Consider the following 21,375-nt stretch of genomic DNA (forward strand, 5'->3'; position numbering starts at 1 on the left):
ACACTGGCGGGGTGTTTACGGGAGGTGGGTTTATTGGACACATGGAGGGTTGTATATCCTCAAGACAGACAGTACACGTGGGTTCGGGTTTCGGATGGGGTGGTGTCCGCAGCTAGGCTTGACTGGATTTATATATCACACTCGTTTCGGAATAGATTGTGCAGGAGTTGTATCCAGCCGGTTGGTTTTTCGGATCACCATCTTGTCACTATGGAATTGTTCCACTCACACACTGCGCGAGTCACCACTTACTGGAAATTCAATACTAAACTTTTGCTTGACAGGGCGTTTTGTGGGTTAATTGAGACCTTTTGGGAATTTTGGAGGGGACAGAAGGGGATGTTCGGGACGGTGTGTCAGTGGTGGGAGGCTGGCAAGACCCAGGTTCGGGTCTTGTGTCAACAGTATGCTTCTTATTCCACGGCTAAGGTTAAGGTAGCTATTGCAACGTTGGAGAGGGATATTATGAATATTCAAGCTGATCTGCACGCGGGGGGGGGCTCCTGATCGGCATAGTCTGTTGCAAGGGAAGAAGGCGGCGCTGGGCGCACTGTTGCATGAGAGGGCGAAAGGGGCGATGGTGAGGGCACGTTTTGCGAACATTAGGGACATGGATGCGCCTAGCTCCTTCTTCTTCAACCTGGAGAAGACCACATCTCATCAGCAGGTGCTGACCTGTCTTCGCCTTCCTGATGGACGGGTGACGAGTGACGCGGCGGAGATGCGGAGACATGCGAGGGACTTCTATTCGGCTCTATACGGTGTTGCTGACTGTGACGAGGCCTGTGCGGATGGTCTTCTACAGGATCTCCCCCAGCTGGTGGCCTCGGAGCGAGAGGCCCTGGACTCCCCCATCACGCTGGAGGAACTGACGGTGGCGGTACGCCAGATGGCATCTGGGAAAGCTCCAGGCATCGATGGCCTTTCGGTGGACTTCTATAGACATTTCTGGGGTGTTCTTGGGGTGGATATTTTGGAAATGTTGCAGGAGAGCATCGCGACTGGGTGTCTGCCCACGTCGTGTTGCCGTGCTGTTCTGTCCCTTTTGCCTAAGAAAGGGGATCTAGCTTCGTTGCAGAATTGGAGGCCAGTCGCACTTCTTTGTGCGGATTACAAACTTTTTTCTAAGGTGTTGGCGAACAGGTTAAAGACTGTTTTGGATTTGATCATTCACAAGGATCAGTCTTATTGTGTGCCTGATAGAACTATTTTGGACAATCTTTTTTTGATGAGAGATATGTTTGATTTGTGTACTATGGGGGTCTTGGATTGTGGGTTTGTGTCACTGGATCAAGAAAAGGCGTTTGATCGGGTTCACCACGGGTTTTTGTTCTCTGCTTTGAGGGCGTTTGGTTTTGGTGACGGGTTTATTTCTTTTGTTAAGGTACTGTACCACGGGGCTTCAGTTTTGGTTAAGGTAGGGGGAGGGCTGACCTGCCCTGTCCCCGTGACACGGGGTATACAACAGGGCTGCCCCATTTCGGGTCAACTGTATTCTGTAGTTATTGAACCGCTTTTGTGTCGCCTCAGGGCCCGGCTGTCTGGCCTTGTTTTGCCGGGCTTTCACCAAGGTGCTCCTCTGGTGCTCTCGGCATATGCAGATGACATCACGGTTTTTGTTAAGAATCAGGCGGATGTTGATGAGTTATTGGATAGTTTACGGCTTTATGAGACGGGAACTGCTGCTAGGGTAAATTGGGGGAAGAGTGAGGCTGTTCTGATGGGGAGGTGGCGGGACGCTGCTGCTCCCCATCTGCCGCATGGTTTGCGGTGGGGAGTGGAGGGGTTGAAGGTGCTGGGTGTGTTTCTGGGAACGGAAGGGTATTGTCAGGAGAATTGGGAGGGCATGGTGGAGAAGGTGTGTGCCAGACTGTCCAAATGTCAATGGTTGCTGCCCCAGTTGTCTTACAGGGGGCGGGTTCTGGTCGCTAATAACTTGGCCGCTTCGGCGCTGTGGCACAGACTGTCTGTTCTCCCTCCACCACATGGCCTTATTGAGCAGCTGCAGCGGATGTTGGTGGATTTTTTCTGGTCGGGTCATCACTGGATCAGGGCTCCCGTGCTGTATATGCCTCTTCACGAAGGAGATCAAGGGTTGGTGGACATTGCTGCTCGGGTGTCGGCCTTCAGGCTGCGGGCTGCTCAGAGACTGTTGTATGGCTCGGGTTTGAGCTGGCAGGATACTGCCCGTGTCCTGCTGAGAAGGGAGGCTGCTTTGGGATACGACAAACATCTGTTCCTCCTACGTCAGTGGGACGTCGGTGGGACGTGTACCTCAGATTTTTACCGTTCTGTTCTCCAAGCATGGCGGGTCCTCTCCGTGTGCAGGGACGCTGTCGGTACACCAGGGATGTGGCTGTTTGAGGAACCCCTCTTCTTCAATGACTTTGTTTGTTCTCCTGCTTTGTCATCTGCCACTCTGCGGTCCCGCCTGAGGGCGGCGGGGTGCACCAAACTGGGTCATCTGCTGCGCACGTCTGTTGGGAGGCTGAGGGAGGCGTCGGGAGTTCGGTCCTCCAGGATGCTGCTTAGGGTGGTGGAGGAGGTCTGTGCTTCCCTGCCGGGGCCCCACAGAGCGTTTGCTGAGACTCGTATTCTGTCTGACCAGTGGGATGATGACTGTGAATACGTGTTCCCCTCTCTAATAGTCTCGCCCTCTGTGGGGGGGGGTGGCAGGAGGAGCAGGGGGCTCTCCTATCTTTCAGGTCACCTGTTTTGGGAGAGTTTGAGGGTATTGGCAAAAAGGCACTCTACTTTGCCTGCGTTAAGGTGTTACACTTACGCTCGTTGGCAGGGTTGGCGTCGTCGAAGTGGTCAGGGTTTTTTGGTGCCGCCGTGTCTCCTGTGGGGTGCTGGCGTAGCCTGTACAAACCTCCGGTCGACAAACGTACAGGGGATCTTCAGTGGAGGATTGTGCATGGGCTTTTGGCTACGAACGGGTATCTGGCACACCTGGATCCAGGGGTGGATGGGGCTTGTCCATTCTGTCTGCTCAGGGAAACTATTTACCATGTTTTTGCACAGTGTCATCGCTTGGGAGGGCTGTTTGGGTTGCTGGGGAAGTGGTTTCGTGGGTTGGGGTTGCCGTTCACTATGGAATTGTTTATTTTTTGTCAGAAATATCGCGCACACTCCAGGGATTTGCATGTGTTGATTAACCTGCTTTGTGGACTTGCCAAGCTGGCCATCTGGAAGACTCGGAAAAACTGTGTTTTGGCTCTGGGGTCGGTGGACCCTGAGCTTATGCTGAAGGGACTCTTGGCGGCCCGGATTAGGGTGGAATTCTAGTTTTATGCTCTGACTGATAACATGGACACCTTTCGGACAATGTGGTGTAGGAATGATGTTCTTTCATCTGTACGGACTGGGAGCTTGGTGCTTCATTTCTGATGAGAAAAAAAAAAAACTCAGAAGCCCATGTCACCAATGTAAATGATGTACTTTACCTGTTGTGAATAAAGGTGTTTTTAAATCTCAAATCTCTCTCTCTCTTTCTGTCTCTCTCTCTGTCTCTGTCTCTTTCTGTCTCTCTCTGTCTGTCTCTCTCTGTCTCTCTCTCTCTCTCTCTCTCTCTCTCTCTCTCTCTCTCTCTCTCTCTCTCTCTGTCTGTCTCTGTCTGTGTCTCTCGCCACGCTGCACAGTGGCGGGTCTTCGTTGTCTCTTCTGTGCGGTCCCTTTGAGCCGGATCCTAACTGTCAGGATGTTGGAAGTTCCACGTGTCAAGGTTGAGGTGACGGATCCCCCAGTCAGCAGTGACCCACCTGATCTCTGTGAGGTCACACAGGTGCTGAAACAGCTGAGGGCAGCTCGTAGTTACAAACAGTCTTTGTTTCAATCTGGAAGACAGGTGTCATCTCCATGGACTGGAAGAGAGGACTTCTTGTCTCGCTCTGAAAAGGAAAAGGTCATCTGGATCATACAGGTGTGTCACGGTGCTGTCTGTTCCTGCACAGGTTGTTCCAAGCATTATTCTTAACAAAACAAGTTTCAGTCTCCTGCTGCTCACTGACCAGAACAGTTTGGCTTCACACCCAAGAAGTCAACCACTTACCGCGTCCTACCTCTGCAAGCGCCCGTTGACTATCGGCCTCAGTATGGCTGCTTCTTTGTGGTCTGTCTCGATTGTCAAAGTGTTTGATTTGGGTGACGGGGCTTCTCTCTACCTTATCTCAGCTGTGACGTTCATGGGCCTTTGGGGTGCACGGAGGCCTGGGAAGAGCTTATGGAGTTGGGAAGTCAAAGGTCAGAGGTGTTTGATGCTGATGTCTTTGTAGGAGCTGTAGGAGAATGAAGGTCTACGTCTTTAGGGTCCTGGTTCTTCCTGTCTCACTGTGTCGTTGTGAGTCTTGGGCACTAAGCAGTTGGTACCAGGTCTCTTCAGAGGGTAGTCGGGTACCGCTTGGTTTTGGGACAGTGTACTTGTATCACAATATTTGGGTGTCCGTTCGATATGTATTGACATTTTAAAGAAATGCAGCTCCATGAGTCTTACACAATGTTGTGACGCCTGTTTGTCTGTTTGCAGAGTCAAAAACAAGACGCATCACATTCTTGACCCCCCAGGGGAACTGCTCTACATATTTGGTCATTAAATATTTCAAACCTAACACAACCCCAGACTCAGCTGTGTGGACGGGGCAGACGTCATTTGCTTTATTGCGGGTGTAAGTGTTATTTTATACGCATTGATTCTTGATGCACGTCATCAAGCAGGTTTTTCTGATCTCGCCACAAAAGCTGGACAGTGAGGTCAGCCGGGACACGCCTGCAGCGCCACCGGAACACAAATGGTTGGTGCAGCTTGACCTTTTCATGTATAAATAAAGGGTGAGCCGTGTCCTTCGATCTCGGTGCCGCACCTTCATCGAAATACTTATCAGTGCTCAGTCTGAGCTCTGAGGAAATCTCAAACCCTCCATGAAACGTCTCTTTGAAAGAGAGGCCGTCTCACATAATGCTCACATTAGGTCTACATAGCACCCCCTGCTGAATGAAACCAGTACTACATCAGTTCCACCTCATCTGTAAACAACTGATTTTCAGTATAGATAATAAATTTTGCAATATGCTGATCATCCAGCAGAAATTTCACAAACTTTGCATGGAAGAACTCCCAGGAGATTTTTACAGATTTTGTATCTTCAGACCATGCAGAATGGGGATCTCAAGTATGCCAAGCGGGCATCTTTGGGCATTTTTTAGAATTCAGGTGTTTTCAAAATGATTGCTGTGAAATTTGAAAATGATCTATTTCTGCTAATATGTGACCTAAATCTATGATCTTGGAGTCCAAGCCTACATTTTCAAGGTCAAGGAATCTAATTAAGCTCTATTTTTGTCACATCAGCACTCAGCATGAAAGTGTAAAAAAGAGTTTTTTTAATCAATCAATCAATCAATCAATTTTATTTATATAGCGCCAAATCACAACAAACAGTCGCCCCAAGGCGCTTTATATTGTAAGGCAAAAGCCATACAATAATTACAGAAAAACCCCAACGGTCAAAACGACCCCCTGTGAGCAAGCACTTGGCGACAGTGGGAAGGAAAAACTCCCTTTTAACAGGAAGAAACCTCCAGCAGAACCAGGCTCAGGGAGGGGCAGTCTTCTGCTGGGACTGGTTGGGGCTGAGGGAGAGAACCAGGAAAAAGACATGCTGTGGAGGGGAGCAGAGATCAATCACTAATGATTAAATGCAGAGTGGTGCATACAGAGCAAAAAGAGAAAGAAACAGTGCATCATGGGAACCCCCCAGCAGTCTAAGTCTATAGCAGCATAACTAAGGGATGGTTCAGGGTCACCTGATCCAGCCCTAACTATAAGCTTTAGCAAAAAGGAAAGTTTTAAGCCTAATCTTAAAAGTAGAGAGGGTGTCTGTCTCCCTGATCTGAATTGGGAGCTGGTTCCACAGGAGAGGAGCCTGAAAGCTGAAGGCTCTGCCTCCCATTCTACTCTTACAAACCCTAGGAACTACAAGTAAGCCTGCAGTCTGAGAGCGAAGCGCTCTATTGGGGTGATATGGTACTATGAGGTCCCTAAGATAAGATGGGACCTGATTATTCAAAACCTTATAAGTAAGAAGAAGAATTTTAAATTCTATTCTAGAATTAACAGGAAGCCAATGAAGAGAGGCCAATATGGGTGAGATATGCTCTCTCCTTCTAGTCCCCGTCAGTACTCTAGCTGCAGCATTTTGAATTAACTGAAGGCTTTTCAGGGAACTTTTAGGACAACCTGATAATAATGAATTACAATAGTCCAGCCTAGAGGAAATAAATGCATGAATTAGTTTTTCAGCATCACTCTGAGACAAGACCTTTCTGATTTTAGAGATATTGCGTAAATGCAAAAAAGCAGTCCTACATATTTGTTTAATATGCGCTTTGAATGACATATCCTGATCAAAAATGACTCCAAGATTTCTCACAGTATTACTAGAGGTCAGGGTAATGCCATCCAGAGTAAGGATCTGGTTAGACACCATGTTTCTAAGATTTGTGGGGCCAAGTACAATAACTTCAGTTTTATCTTTGTTTAACATTTTCTTTCAAAACATCAGTGGCCATTTTTATTGGGTCAGTTTTGTTCTTGAAAATTTAGCACGAAGCCTGATGTTTGTTTGCTGAAAACCATTAGAAAAATTTATCTGGCTTTTGGTGAAAATGTTACGGGCTTGGTAGAGAATAAGGAGTGTTACTGTCGCTTTAAGGACGGCCCCCAGCGGCTGTGGGGTGCGCCGCGCTCCGAAGCCACCATCGACAGGCTGAACGACCATTTCATTTCTAAACGGATGGCTGTCTGGATCCGTGACCATCGTGTGCCATTTCTCTGGTTATCACAAGAGCTGGACATCAACCATTTTCTGGCAGATGTCACTTTTAACAAGAGATTTTGTCATGGAAAGCCGAGCGCGTCACGATGGATTCGCTACTGGAGCGAGACAAAACCACCTCCATTTTGGTCTCACAGGATGGCTTTGAGATGGCGTTCAGACAGCTGTCTGTGGTTTTTTCATCGAGTGATTATCTGAGTAATTGTGGCTGTGCCTGGACATGCCAGAACATGTCCCGTGAGGCTTCATCACGGCGTTGCTTTGCGCCATGCGGCACCGCCGCGACGCGCGGAATTCCTCCACACGTCTATCTCAATGTGCCAAAAAAGTGCTGATGTCCACGTCTTTTCACAATTCCTGTGCTAGTCAGATGACGTCCCGGATAAAACACAGCGTCCAGTTTGGAAATCTTTTTATATACTGTTTTTTTTTTTTTTTGTAAGTGTGTAGTTCAAAGGACAGTAGTTTCAGTTTGAGCCTTTGTTCACTGGTGCTCATATGTGGTATATACAAGCCACAGCTGTTGATGTAGACCTTTATATATTGGTAGGCCTCATTTTGGTTCTCTTACGTGTTGATGGTTTTTTTTTTTTTTTTTTGTAGTGACACACAGACGCACAGACAGACAGACGTCAGTGTCACATGTCGGAGCTCGCTGTGGTTACGAGGCATCTCTTGACTGTTTGAGAACCTTGCACAGCTGGTTCTTGTACTGCAGGGCCGGTCGCGGTGCCCTGAACCTCCTACCTCCACAGCAGGTCGTAGTTTCTTGTTCAAGTTCAGAAACGGGAGGCGTCAGCGGGATTTGAACCCAGGTCTACATGTTGAGCAGCAGAGTCATGTGACATTTAGCTTCACTCACTGTTTTTGCTCTTGTTCTTTGGGGTTTTGTGGTTTTCATGTTGTAGATTTTTAGACTGTGTGTTTTGTGTTTCATTGTGGACGTCATATGTGTGGTCTGTCCTCCAAACCATGTGGACGTGACTTGTCTGTTTTTGTCTCTGCAGGTTGTCTTTTTCGCTACAGTCTCTTCTCCCTGGTTTATTTCCTCTTCCTGCTACTGTTGCCATGGTTTCTCTGTCCCAACAAACACACCATCAAAGGTAAGACCCCGTGTGTGTGTGTGTGTCTGTGTGTGCATCTGTGTGTCTGTCCCTGTGTGTGCGTCTGTCCCTGTGTGTGCGTCTGTCCCTGTGTGTGCGTCTGTGCGTCTGTGTGTGCGTCTGTGTGCGTCTGTGCGTCTGTGTGTGTGTGCGTCTGTCTGTGTGTGCGTCTGTGCGTCTGTGTCTGTGTGCGTGTGTGCGTCTGTCTGTGTGTGCGTCTGTGTGACTGTCCCTGTGTCCCTGTGCATCTTTGTGTCTGTCCCTGTGCGTCTGTACGTTTGAGTGTCTGTCTGTGTGTCTGTGCGTCTGTCTGTCCCTGTGCGTCTGTACGTTTGAGTGTCTGTCTGTGCGTCTGTCTGTGCGTCTGTCTGTCTGTGCGTCTGTCTGTGCGTCTGTCTGTGCGTCTGTCTGTCTGTGCGTTTGAGTGTCTGTGCGTTTGTGTGTCTGTGCGTCTGTCTGTGCGTCTGTCTGTCTGTGCGTCTGTCTGTCTGTGCGTTTGAGTGTCTGTCTGTGTGTCTGTGCGTCTGTCTGTCTGTGCGTCTGTCTGTCTGCGCGTTTGAGTGTCTGTCTGCGTGTCTGTGTCTGCGCGTCTGTGTCTGCGCGTCTGTGTGTCTGCGCGTCTGTCTGTGTGTCTGTCGCTGTGTCCCTGTGCGTCTGTGCATTTGAGTGTCTGTCTGTGCGTCTGTCTGTCTGTGTGTCTGTCGCTGTGTCCCTATGCGTTTTAGTGTCTGTCTGTGTGTCTGTCTGTGCGTCTGTCTGTGCGTCTGTCTGTCTGCGCGTCTGTGTCTGCGCGTCTGTCTGCGCGTCTGTCTGTCTGTGCGTCTGTCGCTGTGTCCCTGTGTGTCTGTGCATTTGAGTGTCTGTCTGTGCGTCTGTCTGTGTGTCTGTCGCTGTGTCCCTATGCGTTTGAGTGTCTGTCTGTGCGTCTGTCTGTGCGTTTGAGTGTCTGTCTGTGTGTCTGTCCCTGTGTCTCTGTGCGTTTGAGTGTCTGTCTGTGTGTCTGTCCCTGTGTCTCTGTGCGTCTGTGTGTCTGTCCCTGTGTGTCTGTCTGTGCATCTGTCTGTGCGTCTGTGCGTCTGTCTGTGCGTTTGAGTGTCTGTCTGTGTGTCTCTGTGCATCTGTCTGTGCGTCTGTGCGTCTGTCTGTGCGTTTGAGTGTCTGTCTGTGTGTCTCTGTGCGTCTGTCTGTGCGTCTGTGTGTTTGAGTGTCTCTGTGCGTCTGTGTGTCTGTCTGTGCGTCTATCTGTCTGAGTGTCTGTCTGTGCGTTTGAGTGTCTTTCTGTGCGTTTGAGTGTCTGTCCCTGTGTCTCTGTGCGTCTCTGCGTTTGAGTGTCTGTCTGTGCGTCTTTGTGTCTGTCCCTGTGCATCTGTGCGTTTGAGTGTTTCTGTGTGTCTGTCTCTGTCTGTCTGTGCGTCTGTGTGTTTGGGTGTGTCTGTCTGTCTGTGCGTCTGTGTGTTTGGGTGTGTCTGTCTGTCTGTGCGTCTGTGTGTGTCCCTGTCTGTGCGTCTGTCTGTGTGTTTGAGCGTCTGTTGTGTAATTGTCCTTCCCTGGTTTCGACTCACACACAGACGTCAGTCAGTGAAGACCAGGTTGTAAAGTTCTCTGAGGTGTCCTTGGATGTGGGACAGCTCAGACACATGTCCTCTAAAGTCCCCGCAGCAGCTGTGGGAGGAGGACAGAAAATATATCAAGTAAAAGTAAAATTCCTAAATAAGCACCTGCAGTAAAAGTAAAAACAAAAATTACTCCAAGTTTCTGTTTTCAAGCCTAAATCTGGGTTGTTATCTCTAGAGCATTCTAAAACCTGGGGGGCCTGGTGAGCTCCCCTCAGCCCCCCTCTGCTCTGCTGCCTGGGTAGGTTTGGCCTCCTGGGTAGGTGTGGCTTCCTGGGTAGGTTTGGCCTCCTGGCTCCAGTTTGGACTGTTGTCACTCCAGGACGTTGCTGCCCCCCTCTGGCAGGAAGTGAATAGTGTGGATGAGTGCTTGGCCTCCTCCAGGTTGATGTGGTAACTAGTAAAAGTCGGTCTCTTGGCTGTGGTAGTCGGTACTCTGGTGGTTCTTATAGAGTCTTAGTAAAATTTGATGATGCTCAAATTCAATCCAAGATGCACTCGTTTGAGACGTTTATTTCAAATGGAATTAAAGACATTATTGATATTATTGAGTGTGATTTGTAACGATGCGTCACTCGTGTTGTTTCCTTTTCTGAGTACCGGCAGTATTTCCCCAAATGTAAAGAACTGTTTCCTGAATGTGCACTTCACAATAAAAGCATTATGGTTGCACATCTGATGTTGTTCCTGGAATCTGTTGGGGTCACTCTTCCAGTTTGGGGGTTACAGCTCCTAGTACTCCTGTTACCAGTGGGACCACTTTGGACTTCCACATCTGTTCCACTTGCTCCTTCAGTTCTTGGCGCTTGTTGGTTTGTTGCTCCTTCAGATCTTGGTGCTTCTCGGTTTGTTTGCTCCTTCAGATCTTGGTGCTTCTCGGTTTGTTTGCTCCTTCAGTTCTTGGTGCTTCTCGGTTTGTTGTTCCTTCAGTTCTTGGCGCTTCTCGGTTTGTTGCTCCTTCAGTTCTTGGCGCTTCTCGGTTTGTTGCTCCTTCAGTTCTTGGCGCTTCTCGGTTTGTTGCTCCTTCAGTTCTTGGCGCTTGTCGGTTTGTTGCTCCTTCAGTTCTTGGCGCTTGTCGGTTTGTTGCTCCTTCAGTTCTTGGCGCTTGTCGGTTTGTTTGCTCCTTCAGTTCTTGGCGCTTGTCGGTTTGTTTGCTCCTTCAGTTCTTGGCGCTTGTTGGTTTGTTGCTCCTTCAGTTCTTGGCGCTTGTTGGTTTGTTGCTCCTTCAGTTCTTGGCGCTTGTTGGTTTGTTGCTCCTTCAGATCTTGGCGCTTCTCGGTTTGTTGCTCCTTCAGTTCTTGGCGCTTCTCGGTTTGTTGCTCCTTCAGTTCTTGGCGCTTCTCGATTTGTTGCTCCTTCAGATCTTGGCGCGTCTCGGTTTGTTGCTCCTTCAGTTCTTGGCGCGTCTCGGTTTGTTGCTCCTTCAGTTCTTGGCGCTTCTTGGTTTGTTGCTCCTTCAGTTCTTGGCGCTTCTCGGTTTGTTGCTCCTTCAGTTCTTGGCGCTTCTCGGTTTGTTGTTCCTTCAGTTCTTGGCGCTTCTCGGTTTGTTGCTCCTTCAGTTCTTGGCGCTTCTCCGTTTGTTGCTCCTTCAGATCTTGGCGCTTCTCGGTTTGTTGCTCCTTCAGTTCTTGGTGCTTCTTGGTTTTCTCGTGCTCCTCCTTCCTGATGTTGCTGTTGGGTGGGTTTGCCTCATTGATCACAATTGCAGTCAATTCTGTTCATTTCCTTTTTGAACAGAATACACTTACTTCAGTCTTCCACTTATTCATGAATAAATGACTTTATCATCTGAACGTCACGTTGATTCAGTTCCTGTTGACATTCAAGGTTTTCACTGTAGAACAATGCAAGTTTCTGGAGAAACATCTCAAAAGGATTTTAAGTGGAAAGTTCATTATCATTGTGTTGGACAATTCCACTGTGATGGACGTTACATTTGTAAGGAGTCTGAGTCGTTTCAACCAGTCTCACGCTAAAAGTTAAGACCCTAAGTTCCTAATCCTGTGTGTGGGCGGAGTTAAGGTCTTGAGGTATTTAGGCAGGAAAGAAAAGATTCCCAGTGATGCTTCTGGTTTTGTATTAAATGAAAACAACAATATGAGTATGACGGACATTACAAGAAAAAGACGCATTAAAATTTCCTCAAACTTTACTTTGAAATTCTCTGAAAACTATATATCTATTTATGTATATATCTATAAATATATCTGTGCATGAAGGAGACCAGACAGCCCTGAAGGAGTTTGGGTCTTCTGTGATTGGAGAAACCGTACAGAGTGCAGCTTTGTTGTTGTCCAGCGTCTTGAGTTTGGACTGAGTCATGATTGCGGTTTGTCCTTCAGAGGTGATCTGTTTTGGGCCGCCGTGTTCATCGTGTTTAATGACTTTTACAGCTGTGAGTGGAACATGAACACCATCTATTTCTGGTCCCGAGGACGCTGAGGAAGGAAATAGGAAGCAGGAAATGACTGCCAAGCACTGAATACACAAATGTTTCACAGCAAAGTTTATTTCCATTTCATTAACGAAACTAATCAGTCGTCAGGTTACAAAACTCTATATTTCCGCAGGAGGCGTGACAAAGACTGCTGTCAGTCATCACATGTGCAGAAGTGAATTACACACTGCCCGTTCCTTCTTCGTGCTGGCGTGCACAGATTCCTCGTTCACGGCATCATTTCTCATTTGTGCCATCATACCGTGATTCCTCGTTCACGGCGCCCTTCATCAATTCTTTAGTTTGTGACACAGTACATTGATTCCTTGTTCAGTTCAATTTAATTTGATTTATTGAAATCAAATCAACTTTATTTGTAAAGCACTTAAAAAAAAACAGCTGCAGCTGAAACAAAGTGCTGTACACAAAGGGACATATAAAGGGTTACAAACCACATAGTACAAAAAAAAAAATAATAATAATAATTTAACTAAAACAAGTAAAAACAGCCAAAACAGATCAAGAATCTCATTCTGGGTTAAAAGCCAGTGCATAAAAGTGGGTTTTAAGATTAGTTTTAAAACCAGAAAATGAAGAGGCCTGCCTGATGTGGAGCGGTAACTCGTTCCACATCTTTGGAGCCACAACAGAAAAAGCTCGGCCCCCTCTGAGCATACGCTTGCACCTCCAGGAGGAGCTGATCAGCTGACCGGAGGTGGCGTGCAGGGGCGTAACAATGAAGCAGCTCAGAGAGGTAGGACGGGGCAAGGCCAGTTAAAGATTTATAAACAAATAAAAGAATCTTAAAATGAATTCTAAAATGTACAGGCAGCCAGTGGTGGGAGGCCAGGATAGGTGTAATGTGCTCCCTCTTACGTGCACCAGTTAGCAGACGGGCAGCAGCATTCTGAACTAGCTGGAGACGTACAAGGGAGGACTTGCTAATTCCATAATAAAGAGCATTACAGTAATCCAGCCGGGAGGTAATAAAAGCATGGATTGCTGTTTCAAAGTGCTGATGTGCATGAAAAGGCTTAACCTTAGCAAGCTGCCTTAAGTGAAAGAAACTTGATCTGACTACTGCACTGATTTGGTGGTCCAGTTTAAAACCGTTGTCCATCTTAAAACCCAAGTTTGTGACAGTAGATTTCGAAAAGGCTGACAAAGGCCCCAGATCGACAGGTGAGGAAGAACAGGAGCTGCTAGGGCCAAAAACAATCACCTCTGTTTTCTTTTCATTAAAATTAAGAAAATTCAATGCCATCCAGGCTTTAACATCCTCAAGACAGGACAAAAGGGGCTGAAGAGAAGAGGCATCATTTTTCTTTAGGGGGACATATAGCTGGCTGTATCAGCATAGCAGTGGAAGCTGATGCCATGCTTTCTGAGAATGGACCCCAGGGGAAGCAAATACAGGGAGAAGAGTAGGGGTCCAAGAATTGAACCCTGTGGGACCCCATATAAAAGTGGAGTGGAGGAGGACTCACAAACCCAGAGGCCAACGCACATAGTCCTACCAGGTAAGTAGGACCTGAACCAGTCCAGGACACTACCACCGATGCCCACAAGCTGCTGCAAACGATTTATCAGTATGTTGTGGTCAGTTGTATCAAAAGCAGCAGTCAGGTCAAGCAGGACAAGAATGACATGGTTACCGCTATCATTTGCCATTAAAATGTCATTAAAAACCTTTAAAAGGGCAGTTTCTCAATCAATCAATCAATCAATTTTTTTTTATATAGCGCCAAATCACAACAAACAGTTGCCCTAAGGCGCTTTATATTGTAAGGCAAGGCCATACAATAATTATGTAAAACCCCAACGGTCAAAACGACCCCCTGTGAGCAAGCACTTGGCTACAGTGGGAAGGAAAAACTCCCTTTTAACAGGAAGAAACCTCCAGCAGAACCAGGCTCAGGGAGGGGCAGTCTTCTGCTGGGACTGGTTGGGGCTGAGGGAGAGAACCAGGAAAAAGACATGCTGTGGAGGGGAGCAGAGATCAATCACTAATGATTAAATGCAGAGTGGTGCATACAGAGCAAAAAGAGAAAGAAACAGTGCATCATGGGAACCCCCCAGCAGTCTACGTCTATAGCAGCATAACTAAGGGATGGTTCAGGGTCACCTGATCCAGCCCTAACTATAAGCTTTAGCAAAAAGGAAAGTTTTAAGCCTAATCTTAAAAGTAGAGAGGGTGTCTGTCTCCCTGATCTGAATTGGGAGCTGGTTCCACAGGAGAGGAGCCTGAAAGCTGAAGGCTCTGCCTCCCATTCTACTCTTACAAACCCTAGGAACTACAAGTAAGCCTTCAGTCTGAGAGCGAAGCGCTCTATCGGGGTGATATGGTACTACGAGGTCCCTAAGATAAGATGGGACCTGATTATTCAAAACCTTATAAGTAAGAAGAAGAATTTTAAATTCTATTCTAGAATTAACAGGAAGCCAATGAAGAGAGGCCAATATGGGTGAGATATGCTATCTCCTTCTAGTCCCCGTCAGTACTCTAGCTGCAGCATTTTGAATTAACTGAAGGCTTTTTAGGGAACTTTTAGGACAACCTGATAATAATGAATTACAATAGTCCAGCCTAGAGGAAATAAATGCATGAATTAGTTTTTCAGCATCACTCTGAGACAAGACCTTTCTGATTTTAGAGATATTGCGTAAATGCAAAAAAGCAGTCCTACATATTTGTTTAATATACGCTTTGAATGACATATCCTGATCAAAAATGACTCCAAGATTTCTCACAGTATTACTAGAGGTCAGGGTAATGCCATCCAGAGTAAGGATCTGGTTAGACACCCTGTTTCTAAGATTTGTGGGGCCAAATACAATAACTTCAGTTTAGCTAATTGGTGTGTGTCCTCTGGCTTCATGGATAGATAAAGCTGGGTATCATCTGCGTAACAATGAAAATTTAAGCAATACCGTCTAATAATACTGCCTAAGGGAAGCATGTATAAAGTGAATAAAATTGGTCCTAGCACAGAACCTTGTGGAACTCCATAATTAACCTTAGTCTGTGAAGAAGATTCCCCATTTACATGAACAAATTGTAATCTATTAGACAAATATGATTCAAACCACCGCAGCGCAGTGCCTTTAATACCTATGGCATGCTCTAATCTCTGTAATAAAATTTTATGGTCAACAGTATCAAAAGCAGCACTGAGGTCTAACAGAACAAGCACAGAGATGAGTCCACTGTCCGAGGCCATAAGAAGATCATTTGTAACCTTCACTAATGCTGTTTCTGTACTATGATGAATTCTAAAACCTGACTGAAACTCTTCAAATAGACCATTCCTCTGCAGATGATCAGTTAGCTGTTTTACAACTACCCTTTCAAGAATTTTTGAGAGAAAAGGAAGGTTGGAGATTGGCCTATAATTAGCTAAGATAGCTGGGTCAAGTGATGGCTTTTTAAGTAATGGTTTAATTACTGCCACCTTAAAAGCCTGTGGTACATAGCCAACTAACAAAGATAGATTGATCATATTTAAGATCGAAGCATTAAATAATGGTAGGGCTTCCTTGAGCAGCCTGGTAGGAATGGGGTCTAATAAACATGTTGATGGTTTGGATGAAGTAACTAATGAAAATAACTCAGACAGAACAATCGGAGAGAAAGAGTCTAACCAAATACCGGCATCACTGAAAGCAGCCAAAGATAACGATACGTCTTTGGGATGGTTATGAGTAATTTTTTCTCTAATAGTTAAAATTTTGTTAGCAAAGAAAGTCATGAAGTCATTACTAGTTAAAGTTAATGGAATACTCAGCTCAATAGAGCTCTGACTCTTTGTCAGCCTGGCTACAGTGCTGAAAAGAAACCTGGGGTTGTTCTTATTTTCTTCAATTAGTGATGAGTAGAAAGATGTCCTAGCTTTACGGAGGGCTTTTTTATAGAGCAACAGACTCTTTTTCCAGGCTAAGTGAAGATCTTCTAAATTAGTGAGACGCCATTTCCTCTCCAACTTACGGGTTATCTGCTTTAAGCTACGAGTTTGTGAGTTATACCATGGAGTCAGACACTTCTGATTTAAAGCTCTCTTTTTCAGAGGAGCTACAGCATCCAAAGTTGTCTTCAATGAGGATGTAAAACTATTGACGAGATACTCTATCTCCCTTACAGAGTTTAGGTAGCTACTCTGCACTGTGTTGGTATATGGCATTAGAGAACATAAAGAAGGAATCATATCCTTAAACCTAGTTACAGCGCTTTCTGAAAGACTTCTAGTGTAATGAAACTTATTCCCCACTGCTGGGTAGTCCATCAGAGTAAATGTAAATGTTATTAAGAAATGATCAGACAGAAGGGAGATTTTCAGGGAATACTGTTAAGTCTTCAATTTCCATACCATAAATCAGAACAAGATCTAAGATATGATTAAAGTGGTGGGTGGACTCATTTACTTTTTGAGCAAAGCCAATAGAGTCTAATAATAGATTAAATGCAGTGTTGAGGCTGTCATTCTCAGCATCTGTGTGGATGTTAAAATCGCCCACTATAATTATCTTATCTGAGCTAAGCACTAAGTCAGACAAAAGGTCTGAAAATTCACAGAGAAACTCACAGTAACGACCAGGTGGACGATAGATAATAACAAATAAAACTGTTTTTTGGGACTTCCAATTTGGATGGACAAGACTAAGAGACAAGCTTTCAAATGAATTAAAGCTCTGTCTGGGTTTTTGATTAATTAATAAGCTGGAATGGAAGATTGCTGCTAATCCTCCGCCCCGGTCCGTGCTACGAGCATTCTGACAGTTAGTGTGACTCGGGGGTGTTGACTCATTTAAACTAACATATTCATCCTGCTGTAACCAGGTTTCTGTAAGGCAGAATAAATCAATATGTTGATCAATTATTATATCATTTACTAACAGGGACTTAGAAGAGAGAGACCTAATGTTTAATGTTGGGTATTTTCTCCTCCAAACATTCTTAAAACCTTTAACAAGACAAACAGAGTCAAGAACCACCATTGAGACAGAAAGTCAAATTTATCTCGCGAGGAGTGCAGTCAGGCTGTACACCAAAGCTACACTAAAGTCTGGCCTGCGCTCCTGCTCTTTTTATTGGAGAAGCCCTAACCACATCATAAAACTTGTCCTAAGGGTGGGGGGAACAACGCAAGACAAGTTTCTTCCCGTAACATAAACACATACGTCAATAAGTGCAGCTGTAAGGAAAAACAGTTTCTTTCCTTTAATCTTATCGTCGAAGGTCAGCACATCCCGTTCGTTTGTTGCACTTATCATCTGTTCTGCATCTGCCTGGAGTGTCCTGTTCTTCACACTAAGCATCACATATCACAGGGCCATAAATTCACAACAGTCAAAACAACCTCCAGTTCTTTACTCCGAGTTCAGCCTGACCCCAGCATGCTAAAACAAAGTTGAATAATATGTGCATTCTCAGGGTTATCTTAAGACTGGTGCAAAACAGCACAATAACGTTTTCATAAGAAAGAAGACAAAGGTACAAATGTTTAACAGTGATAACATATATACAAAATCTTTAACACAGACCACATTTAACTGTTTTAGTCTGTGGTGCAGTTGAAGGTTCTATATTATTTTTCTTTTTGAATTTTTATGCTTAAATAGATTTTTGCTGGTTATTGGTGGTCTGGGAGCAGGCACCGTCTCTACGGGGATGGGGTAATGAGGGGATGGCAGGGGGAGAGAAGCTGCAGAGAGGTGTGTAAGACTACAACTCTGCTTCCTGGTCCCAACCCTGGATAGTCACGGTTTGGAGGATTTAAGAAAATTGGCCAGATTTCTAGAAATGAGAGCTGCTCCATCCAAAGTGGGATGGATGCCGTCTCTCCTAACAAGACCAGGTTTTCCCCAGAAGCTTTGCCAATTATCTATGAAGCCCACCTCATTTTTTGGACACCACTCAGACAGCCAGCAATTCAAGGAGAACATGCGGCTAAACATGTCACTCCCGGTCCGATTGGGGAGGGGCCCAGAGAAAACTACAGAGTCCGACATTGTTTTTGCAAAGTTACACACCGATTTAATGTTAATTTTAGTGACCTCCGATTGGCGTAACCGGGTGTCATTACTGCCGACGTGAATTCCAATCTTACCAAATTTACGCTTAGCCTTAGCCAGCAGTTTCAAATTTCCTTCAATGTCGCCTGCTCTGGCCCCCGGAAGACAATTGACTATGGTTGCTGGTGTCGCTAACTTCACATTTCTCAAAACAGAGTCGCCAATAACCAGAGTTTGATCCTCGGCGGGTGTGTCGTCGAGTGGGGAAAAACGGTTAGAGATGTGAACGGGTTGGCGGTGTACACGGCGCTTCTGTTTAGGGCTACGCTTCCTCCTCACAGTCACCCAGTCGGCCTGCTTTCCCGGCTGCTCGGGATCTGCCAGGGGGGAACTAACGGCGGCTAAGCTACCTTGGTCCGCACCGACTACAGGGGCCTGGCTAGCTGTAGAATTTTCCACGGTGCGGAGCCGAGTCTCCAATTCGCCCAGCCTGGCCTCCAAAGCTACGAATAAGCTACACTTATTACAAGTACCATTACTGCTAAAGGAGGCCGAGGAATAACTAAACATTTCACACCCAGAGCAGAAAAGTGCGGGAGAGACAGGAGAAGCCGCCATGCTAAATCGGCTAAGAGCTAGTAGCTACGCTAAGCTAGCGGATTCCTAAAAACACACAAAGTGAATAATGCGTAAATAATTTAGAGGTGATTCAGCAGAAGGAGTGCTTTAGTTAAGGCACGTAAAGATTACACTGGGAAACAAATCGTAATCTAGATAACTAGATCAATCTAACTGCGCAGATTAAACAGCTAACAGATACAGAAAAACACCGCTGTGCTCCGGAACAGGAAGTGATACAATACCGCAGTGAGAGCCAACCACCAGTAGAGGCAAGCAAGAGGATAGCATAGCATAGTTTCTGTGCTATGCAACATTTTAAAACCAGACTGAAAAACCTCTGAAATGTTATGTTCATCAAGGTAAGTTAAAAGTTGTGCATAGACAATTTTCTCCAGGATCTTGGAGACAAATGGCAACTTGGAGATAGGCCTAAAGTTTGATAGTTTAGTGTTGTCGAGGCCAGGCTTCTTCAACAAAGGCTGAACGACTGCGTGTTTAAAACTAACAGGGACAACACCGGAGGATAGGCTGCTGTTTATAATGGTCAGAACAGACTGCCCTAAGGTAGGAAAAAGTTCTTTAAAAAAGCGCGGGGGGGGGGGGGGGGGGGGACCACATCACGAGGGGAACCCGATGGTTTCAAATGAGCCACCACATCCTCTAACTGTGACAGTCGTAGGTTCAAAATAGTGGTGTTTGGCACCAATTAGCACCAATAACTTCGATCAAGTGTGTTTAAAGACTGTACTCCCTAAGTTTGTCCAGTACAAAAGTATGGACGAACTTAGTGTGCCACCAGAGGGGAAAATACTTTGGATCATGTTTACTCAAACATAAAACATGCACACAGGGTCACTACCCCCCCTCCCCATCTTGCTGGATCTGACCATCTCTGCCTGTCCCTCACCCCCACCTACACCCCTCTGCTGAGGCAGACAAAGCCACAATCCAAACCTGGCCTGAGGGAGCACTCTCCCAGCTACAGGACTGCTTCTCACGGACGGAGATAGAGGACCACTTTGCTGTGAATGACCCCAGAAAGACGTGGCAGGGAATAAATCGTATAACCAACTACAGAAGCAGCAACCTGGATAATGCTAGAACTAACGCCTCGCTGGCAGAGGAGCTGAACCGCTTCGAAGCAGACAGACCAGCAGCAACTCCACACCCACCACCCTCCAGCACTGGCACTCTAACACTTCAGGAACACGAAGTGAGACGTGTGCTGAAGGTAATGAACCCCAGGAAGGCGGCCTGTCCCAATGGTCTGGCAAGGTACTTAAAGAGTGTGCTTACCAACTGGCTGGAGTTTTCACCTGCATCTTTAACCTGTCTCTGTCACAGGCCATCATTCCACTCTGCCTCAAATCTTCCACCATCATTCCAGTCCCAAAGAAGTCAGCAGTGGAGAGCATAAATTACTACAGACCAGTTGCACTTACGCCTGTGGTCATGAAGTGCTTTGATAAGACTGGTCTCTCAGCACATCAGAGCCTGTCTGCCTGCCACTCTGGACCCCCACCAGTTTGCCTGCAGGGCAAACCTCTCCACAGAGGACGCTATCACCACAGCTCTCCATACCGCGCTGAGCCACCTGGAGCACCAGGGGAGCTATGTGAGAATGCTCTTCCTGGACTTCAGCTCAGCTTTCAACCACATCATCCCGGAGATCCTGGTCCAGAAACTGACACATCTGGGCTTCTCAACCCCCATCTGCCAGTGGATCAAGGACTTCCTCACGGACCGCCCACAGTCCATGAAACCTGGCCCCCACCTTTCCTTCACCCTCACACTCAGCACTGGTTCCCTTCAAGGTTGTGTATTGAGCCCCCTCCTGTTCACCCTTTACACTCACGACTGCTGTCTGACTCATCTCTCAAACACCATCATAAAGTTTGCGGATGATACCACCGTGTTTGGACTCATCTCAGGGGGGGATGAGTCTGATTACAGAGACGAGGTCAATCGACTGACAGCGTGGTGTTCAGCTAACAACCTGTTGCTGAACGCCACAAAAATAAAAGAAATAATCGTGGACTTCAGGAAGAAGAGGGCTGACCCAGCCCTGCTCTACATCCAAGGGGACTGTGTGGAAAGCGTCAGCTCCATCAGGTTCCTGGGAGTACAGCTCTCTGACAACCTCTCCTGGACTGCCAACACCACAGTGGTGGTGAAGAAAGCCCAGCAGCGACTCCACTTCCTGAGGGTGCTCAGGAGGAACAATCTGGAGGATTAGCTGCTGGTGTTGTTCTACAGAGCCACCATCAAGAGCATCCTGACATACTGCATCACAGCGTGGTACGGGGGGTGCTCAGCAACAGACAGGAGAGCGCTGCAGAGGGTGATCAACATGGCCCAGGGGATCACTGGTTGCTCTCTGCCCAGCCTGGAGGACATTGCCAGCTCTCGCTACCTCAGCAGAGCTGCTAGCATCATCAAAGACACATCCCACCCCAGCAACCACCTGTTTGACCTACGACCCTCCAGCCGATGGTCTAGGTCAATCAAAACTAGGACAAACAGACTCAGGAACAGCTTCTCCCCAGAGCGATCACTGCTCTGAACAAAAACAAACCACATTAATCTGCACTTTTCAAAATTTCTTGTGCAATATCTGTAAACCATGTGCAATATTTTCCTGTGCAGTATCATTCCACAGTTCTACATAATTTTTGTTTTATATTTTAGATTTTGTCCACATTTTATTTTTAGTTGTACATATATTTAAATAAATTATTTTGTTAAATTTTATTATCTCT

At 46.5% G+C, this 21,375-nt stretch overlaps 1 protein-coding gene across 1 annotated transcript in view; it reads left to right on the plus strand.

The window, feature by feature from the left end:
• fbxw4 (F-box and WD repeat domain containing 4) overlaps nucleotides 1-21,375 on the plus strand; it is a 293,683-nt gene that overhangs the window by 43,278 nt on the left and 229,030 nt on the right. Inside the window, exon 2 of the mRNA XM_034184427.1 lies at nucleotides 7,841-7,936. Coding sequence (XP_034040318.1) covers nucleotides 7,841-7,936 — 96 coding nt within the window. The remainder of the gene's footprint in view (nucleotides 1-7,840; nucleotides 7,937-21,375) is intronic.

This window comes from Thalassophryne amazonica, chromosome 13 (assembly GCF_902500255.1).
Source record: "Thalassophryne amazonica chromosome 13, fThaAma1.1, whole genome shotgun sequence".
NCBI lineage: Eukaryota > Metazoa > Chordata > Actinopteri > Batrachoidiformes > Batrachoididae > Thalassophryne > Thalassophryne amazonica.